Raw genomic sequence first — 27,792 nt, forward strand, 5'->3', positions numbered from 1 at the left:
TTGCTGAGATTTATCCAGAGATTTACATCCTTAAAGAGGAGGAAAAGAAGAAAAAATAGTATGTAAATTCTTGATCAGAACAATCACTTTTATAGTGGAATTAAAGATATATATTTCCCTTTGAAATGTTAGCAAAGGGAAAGTATAAATCAGCGTGAAATGGAACCAGAGATCCAATACAACTCACTGAAAATGTACTTCGGTAAATGTACATTCCATCTCTGCATTTCAGCCACAGGATTATGAAATTATTATGGAATTATACTTCAAAATGTGTTATACTTTTCTAGTTTTATTGATCACTCAAAGACCTTAACACTACAAGTGCTGGTACTTTTTCTATCACCGCACAGTCCCCACACTCCCACTATCCAGATGGTGTAGCTGTTGTTCATAGTTTGTCATTTTTTAGGTCTATCAGTTTGAAACAGCAACTTTTATTTTGAAAACCAGTTGCACTGAAGATGCACGTGTGCTCCAGCTGAGCAAAGTTATCAAAGTTATCAACCTATTTAAGTCGTTGTAAGGCATTTAGGAACTTTCCGAGGACCGGAGGTACTGCAGCAGTTTGTTTTCCATGCTGTAGACTATATGTTTTTACTTTGCTAATGCTGTGTGTGTGTGCGTGTCTGTGTGTAGTTTCCACGGTGGATTAAGAGAGAGAAGCTTCAAATAAAGCTGTTGTAAGAAAGCCACTTTTGTTGCCTGTGCTTGAGGGAATTTCAGATTGTCTTTGTGGCATTTCATGTGCTGTAGTGTCAAAGATGCAGAACATTTGAATAGAGGCACTATTTGTTGCACCATCAGAAACATGAGCACAAAAATCTTTGGCACACACCTTCATCACCTTAACTGGCCACAGATGAACGGGTTTTATCAATGAGGACCTCTACTTCCGGTTAGATTACCAACGTCTCATTACCCGTTAGCCTATTTTGTGTTACAGCTTTCCCTAATGTCATTGACATGCTGGACTGCACACGGATCTATTTTAAACATCCCTCAGAAGCACATGGAGGAGAAAATGTTGTATGTTCAGGTAAAATGACTAATGATCATTGTCAACTACATAAATTGATTTCAAATAATATGTGATTCCATGATAACCAATTCAGATGCTGCTCTGTCTCTTCCTGAACATAATTCTCTTCTCATCTTGATAGCTGTACTATTATATCTGATATTGACGGATGATGTTCCAGGCAACTTTGAAGTTTCGAAATTTGTCCATGGTGTCTACCATTACTGAGTTGCTGACTTACATTTTCTGTCAGCACTTTGAGCATTAGGTCCAAGCTAATGGCATGGCTATATCAGCTTCTTAGAGCTTGGAGTCAAGCAAGTTAATGCCAGGCATGAATGTGGGACTTCTCAGGTACCTAGTATGGTCTGGCTTTGTTCCATGGTAAACTAAAGTGAGAGGATCAAACTGAGGCCTTGGACTTGCTGAGGAGCAGGATAAGGTGAGGACTCACCTTAGTCAGTGCAACTCAATCTGTTCCTTCCATGATGGAGACCTAAGTCACCTATGAGATTCCTCTCTTAGACAGTGTTCATGTGAGGCGGCACTAGGCAAATCCCCCATGAAGTGGTTGAAGACAATAACTGCTCAGAGCTCAGGTAATCAGAGAGAGAGCAGCTGCAGTCCCAAAGCCCTATAGTGCTCATTAAGAGGAAAGACAGGCTGCTTAACAGCAAAAGAAGGAACAACAACTTCCCTCTTCCCACAATGACAAGTCCTTGGACGTGGAGCTCCATTGGCCTGTCCAGTGGGTACAACTGCTGACTCTGATTGCTCCAATCTGGCCTTGTGCACACCATTTGGCCTCTTGAATGGAACCATATGCCTTTTGGGCTTTTCAACATCCCCAGCACCTTTCCAAGGTTGCTGTTGCAGAGCAACATCTGGAGAGGTTGGAAGTGGTGCCAGGGTAGTTTTAATGGGCTCAAACCAAAACCCTAAAAGTGTGCCTTCTTCACACAGAAGGTTACCTGGGCATGTCATACTTGACAAGGGTGTCACTACCAACCCCAGCAACTGGCTGCCCCCAACTACCATCTCAATGATGCAGTCATCATTTATTGGTTTCGCCAGCTACCATTTTGCCCCTTTGTAGAAGGTTTTCTCAAGTTAGCAGACATGCATGAACTGGTGGCAGAGCTGGCAAGCCCAAAAACAAAGTGGAAAGACTGAGTAGTCTCCAGTCACTGGACTGAGGAATATCACAAGAGCTTTAAGGGATTTTTAAATTAAGGTCCCCACCGCACCTGTACTTGCTTGCTTCTCCCTTCCATTCATCCCAGAGATGGAGTTCTGTTGTCAGGAAGGATAAATTAAGTCTAACCCTAACCCTTTGCCGGTTGTGGCCTGAGGCCCATTGAGCATAAAAAGCACAATTATAGTTTCATAAAGTTGGAGTTCTTGGTGCTCAAGTGAATGATTAAAAAAAATCAGGGAATATCTGCTGGATCATAAATTACCATAATCCATTGAGCAATCTCATCTGCCAAACTTGGAGCCACTGAACAGTGCTGGACAGGCCAACTTGCCTTCTTCAGATTTGTGATAAAATACTGCTCAGGGTGAAGCAATAAGAATGCCAGTGCCCTCTACTGTCAGCATCCATCTGGGCCACAGGACATGGGAGCCATGATCCATGGCACAGCACTTCCCAGAAGACCTACCCCCTGAATGTATACAGCATTACTATGCTCCCATGTGCGTTTCTTAGACCACATTCTTTTATACTGGTTCCTGCAATCATGAAAGACCACATCCATTCAGCAAATGGACTGTTTTGAGCCCTTCCCCTCAGGCAGATAAGGCTGTGGATCATCATCATCATCATCATCCAGCTTCTTTCCAGAGCCTTTAAGTCTGACAAACTAACTGCCTCATAATCTGAACCCTCAGACCCTCTACTGCTAATGCTGCTGTGGACTTCATGCTGCTTTTTAATTCACTTGTTTTACTTATGTTTTGCTTGTTCTTTATAGTTATAGTGTATTCCACTGCTGGGACCTGAGTACAAATTGTATTCTCTTCACGTGAAAGCACATTTTATAAGACGATAAATAAACCTTGAACCTCGATTTTCACTTTCGTTTTGTTTTTTTGTGTGCGTGTCACGAGTTATTGGGGTTCCTCGTACCCCTCTGACCCATCTCCCTCAGCCCTGATTGGTCCAACCTTTTTTGGTTCACTCCCTTGCGTGAATGTCATTTTAAATTTTATGGATTTTTTTTTTATTGAAATAATTGTTTGTTTTTTAAACCTTATTTTTAAGTTCCTTTAGAGTAATCAAAATTGTCTGGGTAAAATTTCTAGGTTGGTGTTGTCTGATATTTGATAAAAATATATAATGAGCTGCTCTCCTCACCCTTGCCTACTCGCCACACTATGGAAAAATAGACTCTATACTGCTGTTAAAACTTTGGTCAGCTTTGAACAGAAAATGCAAATTGGATCAAACCAGAGCTCCGTGCTGGAGACTGTACAACATAAACAGACAGTTTTTAAACTACATTTATTTGTGCAAAGTTAATTTTACCATTCTTAATGCAGATAATCCGGTGCCATAATAAAAGGGAGTCACCGGGGGTTTGGTGTTTTTTTCTTGTCTTTTTTTCCCCATCACTTCTCTACTGCAACCACTGCCAGTGTCATGCATTCATCAGGCAGTCTGCACCATTCGGAGAAGTGGTCACATGCCACAACATTATGGATACATCTCCTGCACTTGTTTCTTTTTTTTATTAGCTTATTTGTTTTTTCTGATATGTACTTTATTATTAGGCTATTATTATTATCCAGGTTACATTGTTTTTATTTATTTAGTCATTTATAATCTTTTTTTTCCATTTGGGTTTATACTTTGCTAGTTTCACTTCTTCCAGTGTGAAGTGTTTGGTAGCTTCTAAAGTTCTGTGCTTTCAGAGTAGCCCCCCCCTACACTGTCCTGTCTGTCATTGGCGTTTGTTTTGTTTATTGTTGATTAACACTAGATGGCAGCTTCACACAATTCCTGGACCATGACAAAGCGCTCATTATGCATCTGTGTTTGCACCTGTTTAGCAGACTGCACATTGAAATAACTGCAGGAGCTCTAGTTCTATTTATAGGCCATTGGCCTTTTTTTTATTCCTACGATCTCTTTTTTTAATATCAAGAGTTTCAATGTAATTAAAAATAAAAAAAATAGATTTTTTGTTTTTAATGCAAAATACAACAGATTCTATATCAAAATGCTGCGCGTGCCATTCACTGTTTTTTAATAACACAGAGTAACGTGATCTCAGATGCTGTCTGGGAACACTGAGCTCTCTGAAGAGGATTATTCAGTCGTCAAATTCCGCTGATGAAAAAACCAAAAGCTCCATCCAGGATCCAACATCCTCCAACATCCTCACATACTCTGATGCACTTTAACTTCGCACACCTGTCTGCCAGCTACCTGTTGCCTCTTCCGCTTTCGTCGTGAGCTGACAGGAGATTGATTGCAAACCTTTTCCTCCTAGAGATTGTCCCCCCCTGTAAACGCTGCAGGATTTGGGGTTCTATTACCGACACGGAAATAGCAGTTGAGATGTTTTATCCGGAAGCTTTCAACAAAGTTAATCATGTCATTATTATGGTAATCAACAAAGAGCGTCAATGTTTTGGGGGGAGGTATTTATTTTTAACCGAAATTACAATCTTTTCATAAATCTAACAAAGCATTCTTGTTGACAGTAATCACGGCGACGATCGGTGAGCTGCTCCTCATCCAGTGGCGCGTTGACGTGACAACCGAGGTCCGATGCGCGTGCAGCTGTGGGTGAAGGTGCATCTGACTATGGGTCGGACCAGAGGGCTGAAGAACGACCCCTGTGGTTGTTGAGGTAGGAGTACGGGGTTGGACAGCCCACGGCCACGGAGGAAGGGACCAAACCTCCGAGGTGACCGTGAACGCCACGTAGCAGCAGCAGCAGCAGCACGTCAGCCGTCGGAACCCCGCTGTTGAGTCAAAGCAGCATCTCTCCAGTCTCCTGTCATGGGCAACAATGTATCAGGCATATCGACTCTACAGAGAGGACAGCAGCAGGGGTTTCAAAGACTGAGAAACTCCCGGAAAGGTCAGTAACAACCGCATACAAACTCAAAACAAACGGGTTAAATACTAATTGATGATTAAGCAGCAAATTATTAAGCCTTGTGGTTAAATTTGAGTTGTGTGTCAGGTGCATTTTGAAGTAGGATGCTGCACTTAAACACTAGACAGGAGTAAAGACAGGAAAGAGGCTGTTACTGTAGTTTAGTGCAGTGACTGATGATGCTGTGTCAGTGGTGCTGAAGAACAGCTCCCGTCTCAGGCTGCAGGAGGCGGCCTGTTGCTTCTCTAGTGGCTGTAGTGGTTGCTACAGTACATGGAGGTGAGGTAATCTGCAGGCCTGTTCAGTGACTAAGCACAGTATTCTGTGTTAGCAAATCGATATACTGTATGTTGATTATCCAAAACATAAGCAGGCCCCTATCCATATTTTTTATATTGGACCATTATTATTTGATGTGTGGAACAAATATGGAAAAGTAGCCTATTGTTGGCCAATATAAAGCATATACTGTATTTTGGGAAGTGATCATATGAAATGTAAATCTTCAAGATGCATTGATGACATGTAATCAAAATACATTACAGATTTAAAATTCTTAATAGATTTACAACCACGGTTAATCTGAATAGTAAAATGATTAAATCTAGTTTACATACAAATGCAGCCTTGTCCACCCACACCAACAGTTCCCTATACCCAGCCCTTCAGCAAGAATGTTCAATTGAAATTACTGGAGTTCATAGTGGAAAAGTATTGTTGTGAGGAATCTTACTGTTCCATTCAAAAGTCTTTCTGACTGATTTGATCAAATCTGTCTGTATATCGCGGAGATTTAAATCATGTCATAAGATCTCCATCAGCAGGTGGAGTTGTTGCAGTTGTCTTGGAATTTCTTAAATCTTCTCATTAAATTTTACTCACCACTTCAATTCCCTCTCACCCACGTTGACTCAGAGGCTGAGTTCACAGTTTAATCTTCACCAGGAAAACATCTGCCGACAAAACAAATTTAACCTCAACTAACCTCATTGAGAGGAATGAATTATGCTGATGGAAAAAGCTCAGAATAGCAATAAACACAGAATTTGCTCTAAACGTCTTCATCCTCTCTGGCTGCTCATGGAACATGGTGCAGAGTGCTGTAAAAGCTACAAAATGGGCCGTGAGCTGAGGTTGTTTTACCTGCTGTTTCCAAAGACAAGAATAAAATTTGAATGTGTCAATAACCATAAAAACAAATATTTAATAGACTTGTTACCACATTTGTGAAGAGGGTTCTCTGCTGTTAAAGTAAGTACTTAAAAGTGGAAGCCATTACTGAGCAAATATAGCGCTAGGTACATCAGGAAGTGTGTGTTTGCAGGTATTGATGTTTGTTGGTTAAATCAAACGAACCCATAGATTTGTGCGTAGTACACTGGAAGCACATGTTGCAATTTAGTTAATGAGCACAGTCATCAACAACAATGTGAGAATCACATTTCCGATGCATACATTAATTGGGATTACTTAGCTGCATGGTTTATACACAGACGAAGGGAAATAATGAACGGAGGCAGTTGTTTATAAGTACAGAAACAAAAATCCATCAGAGTACTTTAATCAGAAGCTGAACAATAAAACTTGTTTTGCACAGCCAAATTTATTATCCTCACATACCCACACTAAAGCTCTTTCCAGGACCCTCTACGCCGAGTCCCATGTGTGATACAATCATGTAAAGTACAAAAAAAGTCCACCTCCACATCCCCCAATCCTGATCCCACTGTTACATCTGGATTACAGAGGGGGGAAATGAGCCTGAGGGAACAGTTTAAAATATAGCTGTCATCGGGATAATCAGCGTAAGTACACAGCTTGCCCTTTCACATCCTCTCTCTCTCTCCAGCTCCAACACACTGTCTTAAATTGCACAGCCATTCTCACATGGAAGGAATACAGCGCAGAACAAGCGAGTCAGGCTATAAGAGAGAGACAAGGCAGTGCATGAGAGAGGAGGGCCATTATTCAGCCAGGTTTCCTTGACGACCACCCATAACATGTGCAACAGTTCCCATGGTGATGGTTTCCAGAGTGCGTTATCAGCAGGAGATGATGACTGATTGGGATGAGGACCAGACCACGTCACTGGCAGCTGTTCAGCCATGAAAGGACGGGGTCTGTGTGTTTGTGGCGCTCTGCATCCCAGTTTATGAGGCTGCAGCGTTTGGACATTGGCTGAACGAGGAACAGATTTCTGTAGATTAATGCTCAGCTGTGGCGATGATGAATGCAGTCGGTCACATACACAGTTTATAACCACATCTGCCCAGCTCACATCTCAGACACCCTCGCTCCTTCGGTAGAGTCACACTGTACGTTCATTTGTTTCGAGCAGGATAAATGGCTCTCTCTTAGCTCCGCTGACTCAGCTTTTTGCTGATGACATCCCATTCATTTCCAGAGCAACGTTCATCTAATTTCTTACATACACTACAAAAGTACACTGAAATACTCTGTGATATTTCAACTTTTGGGATTTTTTTTTTTTCACTCCAATGCACTGCTCCCTTATACTGCTATACTGTTTTATATAGCCCTGTTACTGCAGGGCGTTAATGTGTATTATGTTTTTTTGGTCAAACAATCAATCAGTCAATGATTTTTATGTTAGGTTTTATAGGCTACATTTATCAGTAACCTTTGCCCACCTCACAGCCGCAGTCTCCGCAGGCTGACAAACACTGACAGTGATTCATTGAGCTACTTGCTAGTTGATTGGCACTTGAAGAGCATAAGTTGTTCTCAGCACTGATATATTGTCAGTTTTGAGAACTGAGGGCTGTTGCTTAGCCCAGCAGCTAAATGCTGAATGTTTGAAGCTTTGTCTAGTTTTATTCAGTCCAATCATCCAACACAACATAGAAACATACAATGATTTTATACAATAATACATTATAAGTAACACAAAAAGCCGATATGATGCTGCTAAGTTCATACATAAAATGCTAAATTAAGCTACCCAAAACAAACAAAATATTTCATTGGTAAAAACACTGTTTTTTCATGCACTGATCAATATTGAAATTTTAGGCTCTTTTTCTTCCCTGCCATGTATTCTTTCAGAAAAGTCAAAAGAAATGGTAGAAAATCCACATTAAGGTGGTTATTTTACTTCATTTTGTCTCAGTCAGTAGATTTCTCCAATCACAGGTGGCATACTGTACTGTGCCTGTTGTCTGGCCCATGTCATGTCAGGTATCATTGTAAAGCTCTCTCTCTCCTGAACAATGATGTAGGCTCCAAAAATGGTAATTTCCTCCGTATCCGAAACCAATCGTAAAAGTATGATTTACATTAACAATCTATGGAATTTTACAGTCCAAGTCTTTAAAGGCAGTTTTCTCAAAATGAGTTTTTCCTCAAACTCTGGGCCCGAAATCTCCACTTCAGCAGCACTTACAGACATCAAACCTTCCAGTTTTATTCCTGTCTATATTCTGAAGGTTTTTACAGAGGAGATTGTTGATTTATCATTCAAAGCCTGATTTATACAACATTTTATTCCTAAAAACAGGGCAAAATTTGATTTTTTTTTATGGCTGGTGACAGTATTTTCTCAGTGATAAAAAGAGATATTCAAAATCCCCTCTGTAAAAACTTCTAACTCTAATATGTCAACAAAATAAAACAAGAATTTTGGTTTTGGAAATGTATGTACATTAGTGCATATTTCATCAGATATTGCCTCATTTACATATTTAAACATAAAATTTGACAAAACTTGTAATACAGAAGTAATACGGAAGTTTCATGGTAATATCTGTTAGTTAAAATTTTTACCCTATTCACCTGTAGTGTCTCCCCGTAAAACTCTCAAAAAAGGCCTTAACAACCAGGGGTCCTTGTTCCTGTGTATCTACCTAATTAATTACAGTGTAATTACCTATGTAACCGTATGTAATAACATGTACTTACATTGTAAATACATAGTGTATTTTGGTGTACTTACAGGTCCTTGTTACACTTGTAATAAGAAATGCCAAAGTGGCCTCTCTCTTTGCACAAGCATTTCTTATTACAAGTGTAACAAGGACCTGTAAGTACACCAAAATACACTATGTATTTACAATGTAAGTACATGTTATTACATACGGTTACATAGGTAATTACACTGTAATTAATTAGGTAGATACACAGGAACAAGGACCCCTTAAAATAAAGTGTTACCGTAACACATTTGCAAATTTAGAAACTTATCTTAAACCATAGTTTCCCTCCTGCACAGAAAATCATCTTTGTACTGTATCCGGCAGTGACTTTGCTTTTGCTGTCAGCTGTTAGAAACATTATGAGCCAGGCAGACATACAGTAGTGACCTGAAACTCACTTTAAAGCTCCATAAAGCCAAGAGGGGCTGCAGATTCAGGTGATAATTCTCCATAGGTTCATTACTACAAGCAACTGCTTTCACATCATCACATTGTTTTCACATTCTCATTTGATGCATTGCCATTATAAAAATATTGATTAGATTATAGCCGCTTTAAGAGCCAGCTATTTCCCTCAGGAACTTGTATATTGCAGAGCAGAGGTAAAAGAAAAGTGACTGTTGGACTTGAAGTCATCAGGTGGACACAGAGAATGAATGCTAATGTTGCCCTTTCCCTGCTCCATGTGTAAATACACCACAGTTTCCCTGCGGAGTGGCCAACTGAAATGGGTTTTGTAGTTTATATACAGCTTGTCTGGTTCGTATTGAGAAAAAGACAGTTGTGTTCGGTTTGATGTAAACTGCGCTTTGTCGCGGTACTTGAGTGAGTTTGTAATCCTTCCCGGCTCGCTGACAGCAATCTTGGGATTATAAAAAATGCCAGTAGGCAAAAGAAGGTCACAGTGTAAGACTATGCTATTATATCAAGTGCCACTAAGCATAGCTGGTCATGTGACAAAGAGGTTACGCAGACAGATTTTAGACATCATCAACATGACGTTTAGTCTCAGCCGCTGACAAAAACATAGAAAAAGCTGTTGTATGTTGTCACGGACAAGAAGGACTGAATGCAGTTTGACATTGTAAGCGAGCGTGTTCACATGTGTCTCCCAGGAATGGCAGAGTGAGTGCGAGATAAAGTGAGACGCAGACTTGGGAAATCAAAATGCACCACTGAACAAGATGTAGAGTAATTCCTCATGGGTAAACAACAGTTTTGTTCCAGCCCATTTCTCCATCTCTTTTTTTTGAGATGAACACCACCTAGCTGAGAAAACTCTGCCTGGGTGCAGCTATACAGCAAATGTGCATTGTGATGTAGCCTAGTATGTATACAAAGAATAGTTCCTTTTAGATCATTTATCCAACCAGGAAAATGTGTAAATTTGAATCTGTTCCTCAAGGACATTTTATTTTAGAGAACAAATCATCCACTACTTTTTCTTTTAAGTGAGAGTGGAGGGCAAAGTCGTGCATGCAGCTTTCATCCTGACCATCTCACTGAACCTATGACAGGACAGAAAATGCATTTGTGGAAAGTGTTTCATTGACTGTCGGGGTGTATGCTTCATTGAGCTGTGACACAGCCCATTTACACCGAGACGGGGGGAGGAGTTAAATAACCAGGCTTAACTGTACATCATTTCTTTTTCATTAGAGGAAACTGACTTCAGCTGAGTTCATCCTGCTACAGCGAAGGCACCACAAGGGCATGCTGTTACCTCATACACACACTGATACACACACAGACTTCTGTGCATACACCGACATACATGTACTGATTGGTTCATATACTTTACTGGCATTTTTGGAGAAGCTACTGTTATTTCAAACCACAGATAAGTCAACTTGCCTTTTCAATGTGTATACAACATACAGTAGCCTGTGTCCTCACATCGGCGACATGGTGGGTGACAAACTCTCACACACACGTCTTCAAACTGTGACTCATCACAACTCTGTTTCCGCATATAGCTTTGTTACTGTAGCGACAGTTGCTTTGTGAATGTGGGACCTTAAATAAGTAATAGCTTGCTAATTCAGTCTGTCCCCATGGGAGACGGAGAACTCCATCAAAACAACTTTAACTGACAATCTGTGTCAGCAATGTTCATGTCAGCACCTACGGCCGTGGCCAAAATGTTTAGAGAATGACACAAGAACAAAGTTTGCAGCTTCAGTTTAGATCTTTTTTTCAGATGTTACTATGGTAACTGAAGTGGAATTACAAGCATTTCATGAGTGTCATGTTATTGACAAACATCAAGTTTATCAGTTTCTAGGGAGGTTGGGAGAAGCCTTCTTCACAACAACTTTGCCTCTCCACTTAGGTTTATTTTTTATGACAAAGAGGGACTTTGCAATTGCAGTCACTCTTCATAACATTCTGGAGCATATGCAAATTGCCATCATAAAATTGCTATGGCTCTTTACTTTTGTCTTTTTCTTTTTTGCAAAGAAGCCTCTACTCAGCACACTGTGCTAAATAGCAGATGGACAGCAAACAGGCTAACTCTTAAAGGAGAATTCCGGCCATTTTTGACCCCTAAATCGTTTTCCTGATGGTCACCCAGTGTTGGGGGGAGCAAAAAGCAAACACTTTTTCCTTGTTGTGATGATTTCTTTACAAAAATAAACGGCCAGAGATATTTTGGACATTACCACTGCACTGCTCGACCATTTATTTTTGTAAATAAATCATCACAACAAGGAAAAAGTGTTTGTTTCTGTGGTGGGGAGAGCAGGCGCTCTGCGATCGGATAGTAATGTCTTTCCAGGGCGATCCAGAGTTAGGCTACCTGAGATGAGTGATTACATGCAAAAACACAAAGTTTATACTGTTTATACTGTACACTATATGAGTTCAGTGGTGTCTCTAAGGATTCCAGTCATGTACCGATAGATATTTGATTGCTTTTTGAGTGTTTGTTGTGGTTCAAAAAATTGCCCCCATGGGTTAGCGCCGTCTAGCCATGGTGTAACTCCGGTTTGCCTGCATCAATTTTAGCCGCGTTTTTGCTCCCCCCAACACTGGGTGACCATCAGGACAACAATTTCAGGGGGCAAAAATGACCGGAATTCTCCTTTAATGTGTAATATTTTCTTGAAAAAAATGTAAAAGGTCAATTCCTGGTGAAGGTAATGATCTTTGAGTATGAACAGAAAAGGAAACTGTTAGTCATTTGAACTTGAAGACACAGCCTAATCAGAACATTTACTGACTCTCTGGGGAGTGGCCATTAAATGAAATCATACTGTACTTATTTTGTAATTAGAGGACATTACACCATGTTTCAATCGCTACACAGCTACAAAAGATGCTGAGAATAGGCTGTATCTCGAAAAATAGTCATTAAATATTTGAACCATTTTCTGAACTTACTGCTGCAGCACTGACCTCTCTCTTTTCTTTCATTTGACAGTCGACTGTGCTTATGTAACCTGGCCCTGGTAGCACAGCTGCCTGCTTATGGAGTTCTCCAACATCCCTAAGACTTGCTTAATAAATAAGAGACAAAAGACACAAATACAACGAAGTGATACAGGTACAGTGTCAGTCCTGGGAGAATTGTAGCTCCTCGGGCTTTGCAATGCAGTGTTCACACAGGGTAAACATTTGTTATATATATATATAAAAATATTGAATAAATAAAAAGGAAAAAATCAAACAAAGAGACTGCCAGCATTTTCCAACCCAGACAGTTGTCTGTGCCGGATGAGCTCATCAGGTTAGACAATGTCTCGTACTTATATAATACAATGCAAAGACAAGGAGCTAATGCATTTTGAATAGCAGTGCCTCAGGAACAATGAGACACGAGTTTGCTCTGAAAATGACATTATTGTTACTCTTTTATTATCATATTGTTTTGCTCGTACATGTCATTTTCTCATCTTCAATGCTCAGAATGTTTGATGATGACATATTTTTACTAGATCAGGGAAATAATAATAATGAAAAAAGATATTGATACAGTATGATGGCTTTGTAGTAGTTTCTTGCATTAGTGCCATTGTTTGTCTTCCTACCTTCACACTATGGTAACCAGGACAGAGTTATGGCACTTTGTTTTTCACAGGCCTTGTAACTGTGCACCAACGCATTGCCTTCCCCTCAATAAAGTTGGGAAGATTGCCTCCTCGCAGGCACAGCGACAGATGTGTGTTTTAATGGTACTTTACAGAGATGTGGGGCCAAGCCGTTTGCCTTGTGTCCTTCAGATTTTATAAGGGAAGAAGGGTTTAAATCACCATCGTGTGCCTTTCATACATGTGCAGGGAACTTGGTGAATCATGGGAACCTCAGAATAGATGCAGGAAATGCTACGTTAAATTTAAGTCAGTGATTCATTTAGACCTTAGAGCTGTGTAAAGTTGCTGCTTGTCATTTCATGACTTATAAAGTCAAGGGGTCAGCAGCAATGTTAGAGATCCAGATGGCTTTGTAGTGCCTTCCTGCAGCACATTCGTTTTGAGGGATGGCCATAAATGTGTTAGTCTAAGTTTTGTTTGGAGAAGTCCATCAAACACAATGGAGCTAAAGACTTGACTGAAGCTAAATAACTTTTTTACTGAAAATTTGCTGTGATATAAAGTCCTCTAACTGATGAGCATTATCATATCAGCATAAGGATCATCCAGGCAAGGCTTGATGAATTAGTGCAGTTGGGGCTCATTTTGCCACAGGTCCCCATGGCAGGTTTGCCCTAGCCGGTCTCCAGAGTCATCATTCACTTATATGTCGTATTCTTCTACTTCTTCGTCTAATTCTCTTGCTGTATCACAAGACTGGAATGGTTTGTTCAACAGAAATACTTTCAACATAATGGTTTACAATGATTGAATAGGCTTGTGTGGCACTAGGTGCGTCTCCATAACCGCTGGAAATGCATAGAACCTAAATAACGCAAATAAAAACTAATAATGGAAATGCCTACATTTCGAAAAACCTCTCAAATATCGGCGAAACATGTTTACGCTCTCATGAGGCGTTTTTTTCATATGTGTCGATATAAGAGTGTATCGCAAAAGTGTAATTGAAACACTTTTTTCGCATTTACACGTCTGATCAGATATGATCCCCTTGGTATTTTTTTCTGTTTCCCTTCGCTCTCTCTCCCGTCTGTTTTGAGTCGCCCCGTCCCGTGTACCGTTTTCACCCAACCGGGTTATTTTAATAAAACTTTGGCACCTGAGGTACAATCATTCAACTCAGTCTGATAACTCAGGCGGTGTCACATAATAAAATGTCCATGTGAATAACCAAACAATAGTTCTGTCTGTTACAGACTTTACGTGAATTACGGCTCATTTCAATTGTACTTTATCGAAATTTTTGAAATATCACTTTTATTTTGCGAAAACCAGCAATGGAAATGCAGCTAGTGATAATGGCTTAATTCATGTTAGATTAAATCTTGTTACACAACTAGGATCAAATTAAACAGAACATCAGGGTATTTTGTGGTGAGCCCTCTACAGAGCGGAGCCATGGTGGTTGGATAATGAACTGACTTGGAGAAGCCGATACTTTGTCCTAATGCGACCTAATGTCAAAAAGAGTTGTTTTTGGTTTTGACCAGACCAGACCACTGAATGAATAGTGTTTCTATACAGCACCAGATCAAAAGAAGCACATTTACCCCCGCGAAGGGTTCTGATTGTGCAATTAAAAAAGAGAAGAAGTTGGAATGGAAAAGTAAATGTTGGCAAAATGACAAGTTAATCAGGATGTGAAGTGATGCTTTGTATTTAGTTGCAAGCCTTATGACAGGAAGGTGATTATTTTTAAATTAAACAGACTGAGTATCACTTTGTTTAAGATTCATTTAGCACGTTATTGTTGTTGTGTGCTGGAAAGCAGCTGAAAACGTGTCCATGGTGTGATAATTTTAAAATGGAAAATATAAGTAACACAGTAAAAACAACATGACACGACGTTTGAAGCTGAATGATTTCCATTGCGTGTATATTTATGCAATTAAATTATAATTACTGCGAACCATTGATTCAGCCCGGGGTTTGGTATTAGATCACTGTGCACTGTCAACTGGTATTGTCTTGCAGAGTAGCAGACGGTATGGGTGGATGTAATGTTTCAGTTCAACTTGTTAGCATAATGCTTAAATCTTAAGCTCAGTGGGTTCAATATCCTTGTCTAGCAAAATTAAACTTATGGCCCAACATGCGTCTGGATCCTTAATTTGAGTCTGTCACATGTGCTTCCACATCTGGGCAGATTCCAGCTGTTATCCTCTGGTGGTAACAACAAGAATACTTTCTCTGTGTGTGGAAGGAAGTAGCAATTGACAATGATGCTGGATGTGGACTAGAACTATGCCCATGTTGAAAGCACACGTATCCCGGGCCAGAAGGAATCTAGATGCATGTCTCACATCAGCAGGAGAGTCAGCACGGTACCTCACCTGTTCACCGCATGTGATGCACAGTTCCCAGCAGAAACAAATCTGTTAACATCATACCAGCAACACTGCATAAAACAGACAAGGCCTGTCGTGGTATAGTTCCAAACCAAATGTGAATGTGAAGAATACATGAAAAAGCTATTTTTCTTCCTTAACATGTATTCTTTCAGAAAAGTCGAACAAAATGGTAGAAAATCCACATTAAGGTTTTTATTTTACTTAATTTGGTCTCTTTCGTCAGTAGATTTCTCCTAAATTCATGGAAAGTAGCAGCTACTGTGACGTGCTGTTCCTGTCGTCAGGTATCATTGCAAAGCTTTCTCTCTTCTGAACAATGATATAGGCTCCAAAAATGGTTATCCAATCGTAAAAGTATGATTTACATTAAAACAATCTATGGAATTTTACAGTACAAGTTTTTAAAGCCGTTTTCTCAAAATGAGTTTACTCGATGCCCGAAATCTCCACTTGAGCAGCACTTACAGACACCAAACCTTCCAGTTTTATTCCTGTCTATATTCTGAAGGTTTTTACTGAGGGGTTATTGATATATCATTCACAGCCTGATTTATACAACATTTTATTCCTATAAACAGGGTGAAATTAGACTTTTTAGGGCTGGTGGCAGTATTTTCTCATTTACAGAGTGATAAAAAGAGATATCCAAAAAAACTTCTGACTCGAATATGTCAACAAAATAAAACAAGAATTTTGAAAGGGGCTATATCCATTGTTCAGATTTCGGTTCTGGAAATCTATGCAAATTAGTGCACATTTAATTAGATGTTGCCTCATTTACATATTTAAACATACAATTTGACAAAACTTGTAATACAAAAAATATTTCTCACTTGGGAAATGTCATGGTGATATCTGTTAGTTAAATTTTTTACCCTATTCATAGTGTCTCCCCTTAAAGTCAATAATTAAAGATGAAGGGCAGTATTTTGCTGGTGCTCTCTCTCTTGTCTCTTGTCTCTCATCTCTCAGAGGTGGACACCCCTGTCTGTGTTTTCCTCAGCTTAGCCAGTGGGAGAATAAAACATTTTGCTGCCACAGTGGAAATAAATGTCAAGTGAAAATGTGTCGAAATTCACTCCCTGGGAAGACTGACTGAAAAGTGCTGACTAGCAGAGAAAAAGACTGTGACTAATTTGTCCTTAATGCCACTCTGTCTATGATCATTCTTACATATTTGGGTGACTGGGGAGGCCGTTCCTCTTCCTCCCTCCCCCTCCTTATGAACTCTATAAAGTTGCTTAGTACACACAGTGGGCTGTTTGCTCCGTATCCCAGAATGGCACCATTAAAACACATCTGTCACTGTGCGTAAAAAGAAGGTAATGTTCCCATCTTTATTGGGGAAAGTCAACACAATTTTGTGCATGGGCATCATGGTTGTAAAACTGCCATAAATGTATCCTGACTGGGAAACAGATATAACCAATCACTTTTACTTGAATCAATACATGTTTGGTGTGAATCTGTGGGAGCTCTATTCCACTACAAATAGATATTAATCAGTGGATACATTACAAGCAATCAGTTTTTAAAATGTTTATGTTGCACATAGGGTTGCAAAATTCTGGGAATTTTCAAACTTGCCATGGGAATTAAAGGGGAATATATTGGAATTAACGGGAATAAATCACAAGGAGATTGAAAGATGGTCCTTAACAGGGAACTTAAAGGGACAACGAGGAGTATTTGGTTATAAAAAAAGTCTCACGTTAATGTGGATGAATCTACGCTACCCACACTTGTTAATGGCTTCATTTTCGATAAATATATCGTTTTGTCTCTATCGTTATTTTGTTATTAGTGGTGGCGGAAATGCTGGTCGAGCCGACCAGCGTTTCCTTACTTTCGGTTTCGCGGACGCTGCCCGGCGGGTCATGATAATAACGCCGCCAAATCGCCGTTTATGGTCGGAACTACAACAGTATCTGTTCGTCTTCCAAACCTCTGACTTTAATTCTTGATGAATGAAAACATTCTTGGCAAGACGTCCGTCTTGCGCCGGTCCAAGAATTTCACCGTGCGCGCGGAGGCTCATGGTAAATGTAGTATGAAAACAATTTGCTTTCCAAAACTCCTCGTTGTCCCTTTAAATATAGTTGGGGAAAATATATTGTAGCATAATCTTGGCTAAAACAACCAGATTTAATGCAAGTACACTTGAATATCTATGCTGTCCACCTTATTCCAACGGTCAAAAATGTAAGTAACAAGAATTAAAGCTTGATAAAGTTCTACTCACAAATCTGTTGAAATGTCATGTTTTTAATTGTATTATTTTGCATGGATGTCTACTTATGACAAAACTAAATATTACATTTATGTAAGGATAAGATACAGTTTGTTTAAATTACCCCCAATTTCCCATAAATTCCAATAATTCCCATAAATTTCCATACAAAAGTTTCCAATTTGGAATATTTCCCAAATTCCCGAGCTTAACCTCCATGGAAAGTTTCTGGAAATTTACCGAAAATTTACTGGAAATCTTTCCGCCCCTTTCACATCATCTAACCCCAAAAAGCAAAGGCTGTGATTGCAGCACACACACAAAGAGGGATCCCCCTCCAGCCTGCTGTCTACAGAGCTGCTGCAGTGTTTCTGATGGGATAATCTGTGTGTTGTGCTACAGCCCATGTGAGGAAGGGATTACATATTTATTTGGGGAGTTTTCATCCCGCTTTTACCATCTGTCACCAGTAGTGTGGCCATGGGACATTTACAAGAGCTTTATAGCTGAGTGATGGGACACGGGGTGGTGGGGGGGTGTGAGAGAGACTGTATGTGTGAGGCAATGTGAATGAGTAAGGAGAGAAAGAGAGAGAGAAGAGGAAGTAAAGGAGTGGCAGTTATACTGACGACTGTGTTCTTGACAAGCATATCCCAGGACCCAGCTGTAAACCTTTAAACCACCTGCAGTTTCACATGTACCCAAAATCCTCCTTAACACCTGCTGTGGAGGGATATTCAGCAAAGTGAACAGTCCTGTGATTTCCTGTTAAGTCTGGCAAGTCATGTCTGGGACTTTCCCCCATACTCTCTGATCCCTCCATATATCCTTGTTTCTGTCTCAGGGTCATTAAGAGCCAACTCAGTGCTGATGTCATAATCCACATCCTTGTCACTTGCATTGTAGCTGCAACTTTATGGGTGGTCAGGCTCTCTTGGCTGGCCCAGCCTACCTAAAGAGAGGGTGAGTGGGGGCGCGGGGTGTAGTGAGGGTTCAAAGGGAAGGGAAGTCAGGACCTTTTCACATCAAAGACACAAATTAGACCACAGACCTTAGTGTCTGAAACCCATGACAAAAATAGTAATAAATCCTGTTATTCATGCACTCATAGTGAAAATAAATTGTTGTTATATAATTATAAAATTCAGAACCGCCCTAATTATCCAGGACAACCACTATAAACCTCTCTAAATGAAGCGCAACAAGCTATGAACACAACGGTGGGAAATTACCACCTCCAAAATATGATTTGGTAAATTCAAAAGTTGTCTCTTCACATATCCAGCAGACCTGGGGCTATTCATGTTTATTTGGGGTTGTATTTCTTACAACTAGAAAAAACCATAAAGTGTTTTGGTTGCTCCACTAAGTCCCAGGAGAATGATCTGTCTCCTCAGCAGATGCTGCACTATATGTTCACCAGACAGGCATTACTACAGCTTTTTTTTTTCTTTTTTTAACTCTAAGCAGATGTCACTGTATGTGAAGGTTGTGGAACCAGTCAGAGTGAACCAGACTTACTGAACCTTAATAAGCTGTGAGTAATGGAACCAAAGAGCTGAATATGACAGTTTTGTAACTGTTATCAGCCATAATTGGCTCTTTTTTTCTACCTTATATTATCTTTTGTGGACTTACTTTTTCCACTGGATTTGGAGTGCTAAAGATCCCATCGGTGTTAACTGATAGTTCAACATTTTGGGAAATTGGTCCATTGCCATAATCCTTATAGTTTTAGGAGTAGTTTTGTTTAGGTTAAGCTCTGGTGGACAAGTTGTGACCTGCACATTCACCACGCTATGAGATAATAACGGAACGTGATGAGATGTTTTAGAGGTAAATTCATGCAAAACTGCTGATGCTGTTCCCGTCAGAGGCAGTTTTTCGGCAAGCAGTCTCTTCATTTGCCTTGTAAAACTCTGTAATGTTCCGTTATTATCTCATAGCGTGGTGGATATGCAGGTCACAACTTGTCCACCAGAGCGTTTTTGAGTTGTTGGATTGTGTATTTGATGAGTTTGATGAGAGAAACCTCCTCCATGAGCCTCTGTAGCGTAGCTCTGAGCAGCTCACGGCTCTGCTCCGCCGTTCTAAAAACAGCTTGCCCTGACAATTAATGGTAATGAAACTACTGCTAAGATAGGGGTTATGGCAATGGGCCAATTTGCCAAAATGTTTAACTATCCTTTTAACTTTCATCACCTAAAGCTGGTTTATAAGAAAACCTGCTGCTGGCTGTTTTTGCTAAATTCATTCAGGTCCCATGTCACAATCTTGCCAAACTCACAAGGCACGTTCATCACTATTTAACCCACTTAGACATGATGAAAAATGTGTTTTGCCTTTATGGTCTGTTCCCCACATTTCTCATTAGCAGGGCGACATAACGACTCAGGAACGAGGTCAGGAATTTTAGATTTCACTAATATACATCTGTCCCGCTTTTGTCTGTTTGCATGGTCACCTCACTGCCTGGCAGAGCTTGCATCACAACCACAAGGTTTACTCACAGACTCCCACAAAAATCCTTTTGGTGGCTATGCAGCCTCATTGCTGGGACTGTAAGTTCCCATCATGCCGTTGATCAATGATTCTGCCTCTGTTCAGATGGCCCTAAACAGTGGATTACTCTGCAGTGAAACTTTTATTCTAAACAAGTTCCAATAAACATCTTCTTCAAGTTGCTCTAATTAGGATTTTTGTTGTGACTGAGATTGCATTAGTGGTTAGAAGTTTAGCTCACTGTCTGGACTGTGTGTGCCAGACTCTTTCAGCCCCTCTAGCTCCCTGGGCTACAGTGCAGAATACGCTCATATTTTTACAAGTTGTTTTAAATGCTGCCAGTTGCATTTGAAGATGTAACTGTTTCTAATTCAGTGATTCTGCTGTTGTGCAGCCAGAGACTTCTCTGATATACCTTTAATGTCGACATAACTTGTCTGAAATTGAACTTGTCAAACTCTGTTTGCCTCTTTGTTTTTTGTTGTATTACCATTTAATCTGCTGCTGCAGTTAGTTAATTTATGTTTCACCGAATAAAAAAACGTATTTGAACCCTTTTAATAAGGTAGAGTTTTATTAGTTGTAAACACAACATTCAAACAGGGCCCCTCTTTTCAGACTGGGGCTCTGCAGACACAGTCCCCACCACATATGAGTTGAAGCCCTTAGGTGATGATTTAGCAGAATCTCTTTTGTACAAATCTATATTCTGTTTTTTAGGAAAGTCCTACAGACTCTGCCTTTAAGTTCACATTCAAGCTCTTTCCAAGCTATGTAACTAAACTACAGACAAAGTTTATTTTCAAGCCAATGAATGAATGAACGGAACAGTCAAAATTATTATAATGTATGCACCTAATGAGTTACATGCAAGAAAGAAATCTATTTTATAAGCTGTCCGTAGCTTAGCTTTTGAGTAGCATGGTGAATCGTTAACAAATGGAGATGAAAACTTCCTTTTACTCTGTTTCGTTTTTTGTGAAGCATTTGTGAGGGAACATTAAAACATGAGCGATTAAATGTGGAACAGCAACAACAACTTGAACAGTGTCTGCTGGAAATGAATTCCTGTTTAGCTATGTTTCATAGCCCGGCCTTTATGATGAAGCTCCGCCTGCACTTTAACATCTCCTCAGAATGGATGTGTGAGTCATTTTCCCATCACACAGTAAATTAAAACATTCAAACTTGCATTCATCTATATTCTGCTTTGCTAGAGCCTTGAACTACAGGCCATGATTATACTGTTATTTTTCAACTTCATCCTCCATGTTGATGTGGCTATAATAACCAGATATCAGCACAGGACTGTTCATTTATGTCCACTTGTCCTCGGCTCACCTACGGTTGATTTACATGATTCATCACTGTCATCGTTCATCTCAGACCTTCAGCTCACTCACGTCTACAGACTGAATATTACTTTGTGTCCCATGGAGTTGCTTTACAGCCAAAGACAAATTGTTTTACTGATGCTGCATCTAACGCTACCAGAAACCGAAACACAGAGACTTTTACAGGATCAATTTACCCAAATTATGAAAAATGATCCATTAATTTTCACAATGGTTTTTAGCCACAGATTGTTCAACTCATTAATTGATGTCAATAATGTTAGCATTTCTTATATTTTGTATTTTCTTGTAAAACTTTTTTTTTTCTTTTGGAAAATATATTTGTTTCAATGTCCAAGCTTTGGCACAGATTTGTAATCAGTGTAATCAATTTAAATCAATTTTAAATAAGAGTGAAAATAAAGTCCAGTTGTGGGTTGTTATATAAGCCGATACTCACCTCAAATGTTGTGTCCATGTGCGCATATGAATGAAAAAGAACAGTAGAGATCAAGTGTGCATACAAGTGTGCATTTTTTTTTAATTTCAGCTGTTTGACAAAAAAGTGTCTCTGCCAAGATAAAACCAAACACCCTCATTCAAATCCAGTCCAGAATCTATGAATATGCAAATGTACTTGACATAAGATGTCTCCCACTTCACTGAATAGCCTATTTTCAGAGTACATGCACTGGGGACTGCATGTTTTTACATTAAAATTTCTTTAAACATCAGAGATTTAAAGTGAGCACCGAGAAACTTTCCTCCTCCTGCAGATGAATTTGAAAACAATCTCTGTGCATGTATTACTCTTCACAGTGATGCTGCACTCCACACTCCTCAAACATCCAACTGAACTTACTGCAGAGGGAGCTTTCACCAATGCAGTTTACAAAGTGAGCTCAGTTTGTTAGCTTAGCATTTTGTGGATGCTTGATTAGTTCCTGTACTGTGCCACAGCCAAGTCATATAGACAACACATGATCTTCTCTTCTCACATAAAGCAGCCCTGAACTGACTGAAGTGAGACCAAGATGTTGTTCTTATTATTTTTTATTCCATAAAGTGTCATTGTCTTACTCACTGATCTACTTTTTTACATGTGGTCTTGTTAGTTGTGAGTCTGCAATGAAGAATGCATTGAAGCTGAACCGAAATGTATTCAGTGTGCTCCCAGCAGGGCCGTTGCTAGGAATTCTGGGCCCCCTTAAAGAATACTAAAGTGGGCCCCTACCCCCAAACTTTTCCAGTATTTTTTCTTAGACTAGCTATTATGTATTATCTTTTTTTTTATTTAGCCTACTTTGTTCTGATGCTAATGCAGCATTACTGTGAGTATTAGTCAGGGTCATATGCAGAATAAATCAGTCATACAAAGATTAGACTACTGGGGTTTTTTGTGGGCCCCACTGGGCGCTGGGCTCCTAGAATTATCATCACCTTTCTCCCCTATACAACGGCCCTGGTTCCCAGCATTGGAAAATGACATTTAAATCTTCTTCCTTTCTTTCTTTCCAGTAGTGGAAAATAGTGTAACGTTAATTGAGTGGAAGAGAGTGTGGCTCCAACCTCACATCTTACACTATGAGTTATCTCTGCTGTGCTCTCAGGCTCAGACTAAAGCAGGAGACATATCCGTGTGTTTTTCAGCCTTGCGAGATCGAAACTGCTGCTCAGGTCTGACCTGTGTGAACAAGAGGAAATGATGCTCTGAAAACAGCACCTCGATCTGCTTATCTCTGTTAGGCTCCCAACTGAGAAGAGGAACAGATTAGCCCAGGGTAATATCTTTGATGGCCTCTCCTGTGTCTAATTAAAAAGGTTATCGTTTTAGTGAGTACATAAAAAGCAGCGACTGAGGTGATTTTCATTCTGAGCTGTGCCTGCTCTATGGGACAATCACAACACTTTCAAGAACTCCATTTCCTTTTGATCTCATTTCACTTCATCCCAGCTCCTCAAGGATCTTAACACAGCGTAAAAACCTAGAGAGAGAAGATGAACACAGGTTGTAAATGTGATAAATGGAGGAAAGATAAAGTGAGGGCCACGTAAATGGATAAAAGAAAGCCCTGGTAATTTATCTCAGTGTCTGTAAGTATCCTTTTACCACCTTTCCGTTAGTGACATGAGCCAGTGGGTGTCAAGAGGGAGTGCTGATTCACAGAGGGCATGGTTTGGAAATCACTAAACCAGCAGGGCCGCTGATTGATGGCGCCGAAAATCCATGCAAACACATTCACATGCTTCCCCACGCAGCAGCTGCCCCATATTAATCTAATGTAATGAACAATAAACACCCCATCATGATCGGAATTGCAATTTAAAAGTCTCAGTGATCTGTTCTGGGACGAATTACAACCACATGTGCCCCTGCCTGTAAGAGAGGGGAGAGCTACAGGAAACAGTGAGTTTCCCCATAAAATCTTTTGGGGATTTTTTGGGGGGGGCATATGTTTTTGTCACGCCGTTGCCCCAGAGATGCCAGACTGTCAGTTCAGTGGTCAGTCAGTTGGGGCGCCAAATATCCCCAATACCTATTACTGTAGGGGCCGGTGTGTTTGTGCTTGTTTGTACATCTGGTTTACATCAGGCCATATCACAGGTGGCAGACGAAAGTAATGGTAGGCACAGGTACAAGACAGGTAATAAAACATGGAAGGTTGCACGGCCCAAGCCTCAGGCACAGGAAAGTAAAGGCTGTACCATTGTATCCTTAAAGGGACAGTTCACCCAAAATTCAGATTTCTCATTATCTACTCACTCTCATGTCAACTAAGAGCTGTGAGAATTTTCAGAGTCCTCCATGCCTTCTCTGAGTTACGGGGGGGTCCGCGCAGCAGTATTTGTCCATATAATGGTTGTGAATGGATACCACTTTTCTTCATCCAAAAAGACACACCAAAAAACATCCAAATACCTCCATAGTGCTCGTTTGTAATGTCCCTCTTGTATTGAAGCCCCGACATGAGAAATTGTTCAGAAAAAAATTAAATAAGTCTATATTTTAAGCTTGTTTGTAGCAGAAGCTCCCAGTGTCTCAGTTCACTGCTCTTCCTGTGTCAGTGCAAATCTCGCGTGATTTGACTGGCGGAACAATTTCTCATGTCGGGGCTTCAATACAAGAGGGACATTACAAACGAGCACTATGGAGGTATTTGGATGTTTTTTGGTGTGTACATGTTCAAGATGTTTTTTTACAAATCAAAGACCAAAATTTAACTGGCCTCCATGCAAAATGCTATGCATGGCGGCACTGCACATGAACCTGAACACACCATCCCCACGGTGACACATGGTGGTGGCAGTATCATGCTGTGGGGAGGCTTTTCTTCAGCAGGGACAGGGAAGCTGCTCAGAGTTGATTGGAAAATGGATGGAGATAAATACAGGACAGTCCTGGAGGAAAAACTGTTAGAGGCAGAAAAAGACTTGAACTTCCAGCAGGACGACCACCCTAAACACACAGCCAGAGCTACAATAGAACAGTTTAATTCAAAGCATCCATGTGTTAGAATGTCCCAGTCAAAGTCTAGACCTATATCCTACTGAGAATCTGTGGTAAAGACATGAAAACCTCTGTTCACAGACGCTCTCCATCCAATCTGACTGAACTGGAGCTATTTGGCAAAGAAGAACGGGCAAAAGCTGCAGTGTGTAGATGTGCTAAGCTGGTAGAGACAAACCCTAAAAGACTTGCAGTTGTAATTGGAATCAGGGGGGCTGAATACTCGCCACACTTTTCAGATTTCTATTTATAAAAAATCTCGAACACCATTTTCCTTCCACTTCACAATTATGCTGTACTTTGTGTTGGTCTATCACATAAAATCACAATAAAATACAAGGTTGTATTTGTAACGTGACAAAATGTGGAAAAGTTCAAGGAGTGTGAATACTTTTGGGCACTGTATAGTTACTCTCGGTTATTATGGTATGGCAGATCAGTCTAAATAGTATAACAGCCATGAGCCTGGGGTGTCACTGTAATGAACACGAAGCCAGTCAGAGGCCAGAGATAACAGTGCAGAACAGGGGATTTAAAGTGCTTTGTCATTTCAGTTGTTAACACAATGTGTCATCATTACCTGCTGACTTCTGTCAAACCTGAAACACTGTGTCTGGCAATTGCAAATCTTACAAACAGCTACTTTAAATTCAGGGCCTGGCTTGTCTCTTGTTTTGTGTGCTGGCTGAAAGCCCTTCTTTTTCATCTTGCAACTCTCTGCCCGGACATCATCCTTCTGTGCTTCTTTCTGGTTGAATATGCATTATTATTGCTTTGAAATGACACATAAATTCAGTTGCTCCAGCTGTGGCCCTTCAATAGGACCATATGACCTAACATGGCAACAAACAAACAAAGCAATAAAAACAACAGCCAGAGCCCTACGTATGTCACATGGAAGTTCAGCATATTAAAGGTGTTTCAGTATGAAATGTATTTAGTTCATACTGACTCCTGTGACTGAACACTGCTATACCCAACATAAATTCAAAGAGAAAAAAATAAGACACAAAACTGAACAAATGCCAAAATCAACCACAATGAGACCAACCAGCAAATAGTTCCCATGAAGCAGTCAAACAATGCTGCTCAGGGCAGGTGAAGCAAAGATATAGAGTTTCAGAAACATCGTTTACCAAATATGCTGCGGTGATCTTATCAAATTTATGGTGAGACTCCCCCCTGCCAGAGACATGGGCTCGGCAGATGTAAACAGAAGGCCTCTAAATTATACCAAAAAGGGCCGTGCTGTCTTCAGGCAGTTGATTGGTCAAACTGTGTGCTCTTGATTGGTTAGAACAAAAGCCTGCAGCCACATGGGCCTTTGTGGAATAGTTTGGACATGGACTGATGTTTCAGAGCTGATTTAGTTAAGCAACTCAAATGATTGAATCCCTGCTGGACCAGGGATTATCGGGATTGAAAAGCGAACAATCCCAGCAGTACAGTTTATTACTGCGTGCTACCAGTTAGCCATGGATAGCAGCTGTAGCAGCTAGCTTGAAATGACTCTGGCTCTTGCTAACTTGCATTAATCCTGCTAAACTGGTTGATGGTTGACCTTTTTCGATGATTTCACGTTTTTTCCTGAAGTGATAATCCAAAAAGAAGTTTAAACGAAACCCAGAAACTACTCAGTCTTCTTCACTAATTTCCTCCATTTCTCTACATTTTCCTTTTTTCCCCCTTTCTGTCTCTTTTCTCCTTGCTCACTCACTCACTGGTGCCTCCAAATTATCCCACCCATAATTCAACAAAATATGATGGCTAAAACACCATTCATGTCCACCATTACTTGGATTACACAGGCCTGCAGGAGTGTCACTGAATCACCAATGGTCCACTGAATGCCTTGGAGGTCCAGAGGGTTCTTACACATTTTATGAATTCAATGTGTCAATATTGATTTTTGATATTTTCTGGTTCATTGTCCAGACTGTAATTGGGGAGCTGTTCAGAGATCAGAATAAGCTTTCTTTTTTTTTGCCTAATTGCTGTGCTTTTGCTTGTTTTGCTCATCTGTTAGCTTGTGACTTCAATTTCTTATCATGCAACCTGATGTTGTCTAACAAAACTCATCATTTGGATTGATGACCTCAACGAGGGGGAAATTATTCCAATACAAGCTGTAGAGATTCTCCATCTGTGAGTTATGCAACGTTGATCTAGAGAAAAATAAACAAGACTACAATTAGCAATTGGACATTTTATTGGTTAACCTAATTTAAATGTACATCAACAATGTTAATGTTGAAATGTTGAAATGTTGAACTTGGATGGTTGACATTGCAGACATTTCAATACAGAGAATAGGGTGCTGTATACACTGGACAACTTGTGCACCTTACGGAATGACCAGCTCGGGTCCTTTGATATCCACAGCGATACACTATTGAAGTCCATCACTCCTCACCAGCACATTTTGCTGCCGCCTATCAGACATGGAAATAGTATTTTCAGTTCCTGAGCAGCAGAGACAATAAGGCGTTTCTTTGCAACAATCCAGCGCAGAGCCCAGCAGCTCTGAGAGATATTAAAGCAGAGTGACAGATCTAATTATCACCTCCCCACTTTTTCTGCTCCAACTCTGATGAAAAGTACTGCATTACACCAGACATCCTTTGCCCTCAAACTAACTTTCACCTTTGCTAATAACTAAGAGTGTAGTTATCTGGAATACCTGCTGAGGGCATGTCTCAGAATAGACA

At 40.2% G+C, this 27,792-nt stretch overlaps 1 protein-coding gene and 1 long non-coding RNA gene across 2 annotated transcripts in view; one reads left to right on the forward strand and one right to left on the reverse strand.

Moving 5' to 3' along the window:
* LOC146991054 (uncharacterized) overlaps positions 1-27,792 on the reverse strand; it is a 607,823-nt gene that overhangs the window by 548,590 nt on the left and 31,441 nt on the right. The gene's annotated exons all lie outside the window — the stretch shown is intronic.
* neurl1aa (neuralized E3 ubiquitin protein ligase 1Aa) overlaps positions 4,977-27,792 on the forward strand; it is an 82,929-nt gene continuing 60,113 nt past the window's right edge. The window contains exon 1 of the mRNA XM_085793667.1: positions 4,977-5,115. Within this exon, the coding sequence (XP_085649793.1) occupies positions 5,034-5,115 (82 nt within the window). The 5' untranslated portion in view covers positions 4,977-5,033. The remainder of the gene's footprint in view (positions 5,116-27,792) is intronic.

This window comes from Trachurus japonicus, chromosome 1 (assembly GCF_045865225.1).
Source record: "Trachurus japonicus isolate A0001 chromosome 1, Traja_1.0".
NCBI classification, from domain to species: domain Eukaryota; kingdom Metazoa; phylum Chordata; class Actinopteri; order Carangiformes; family Carangidae; genus Trachurus; species Trachurus japonicus.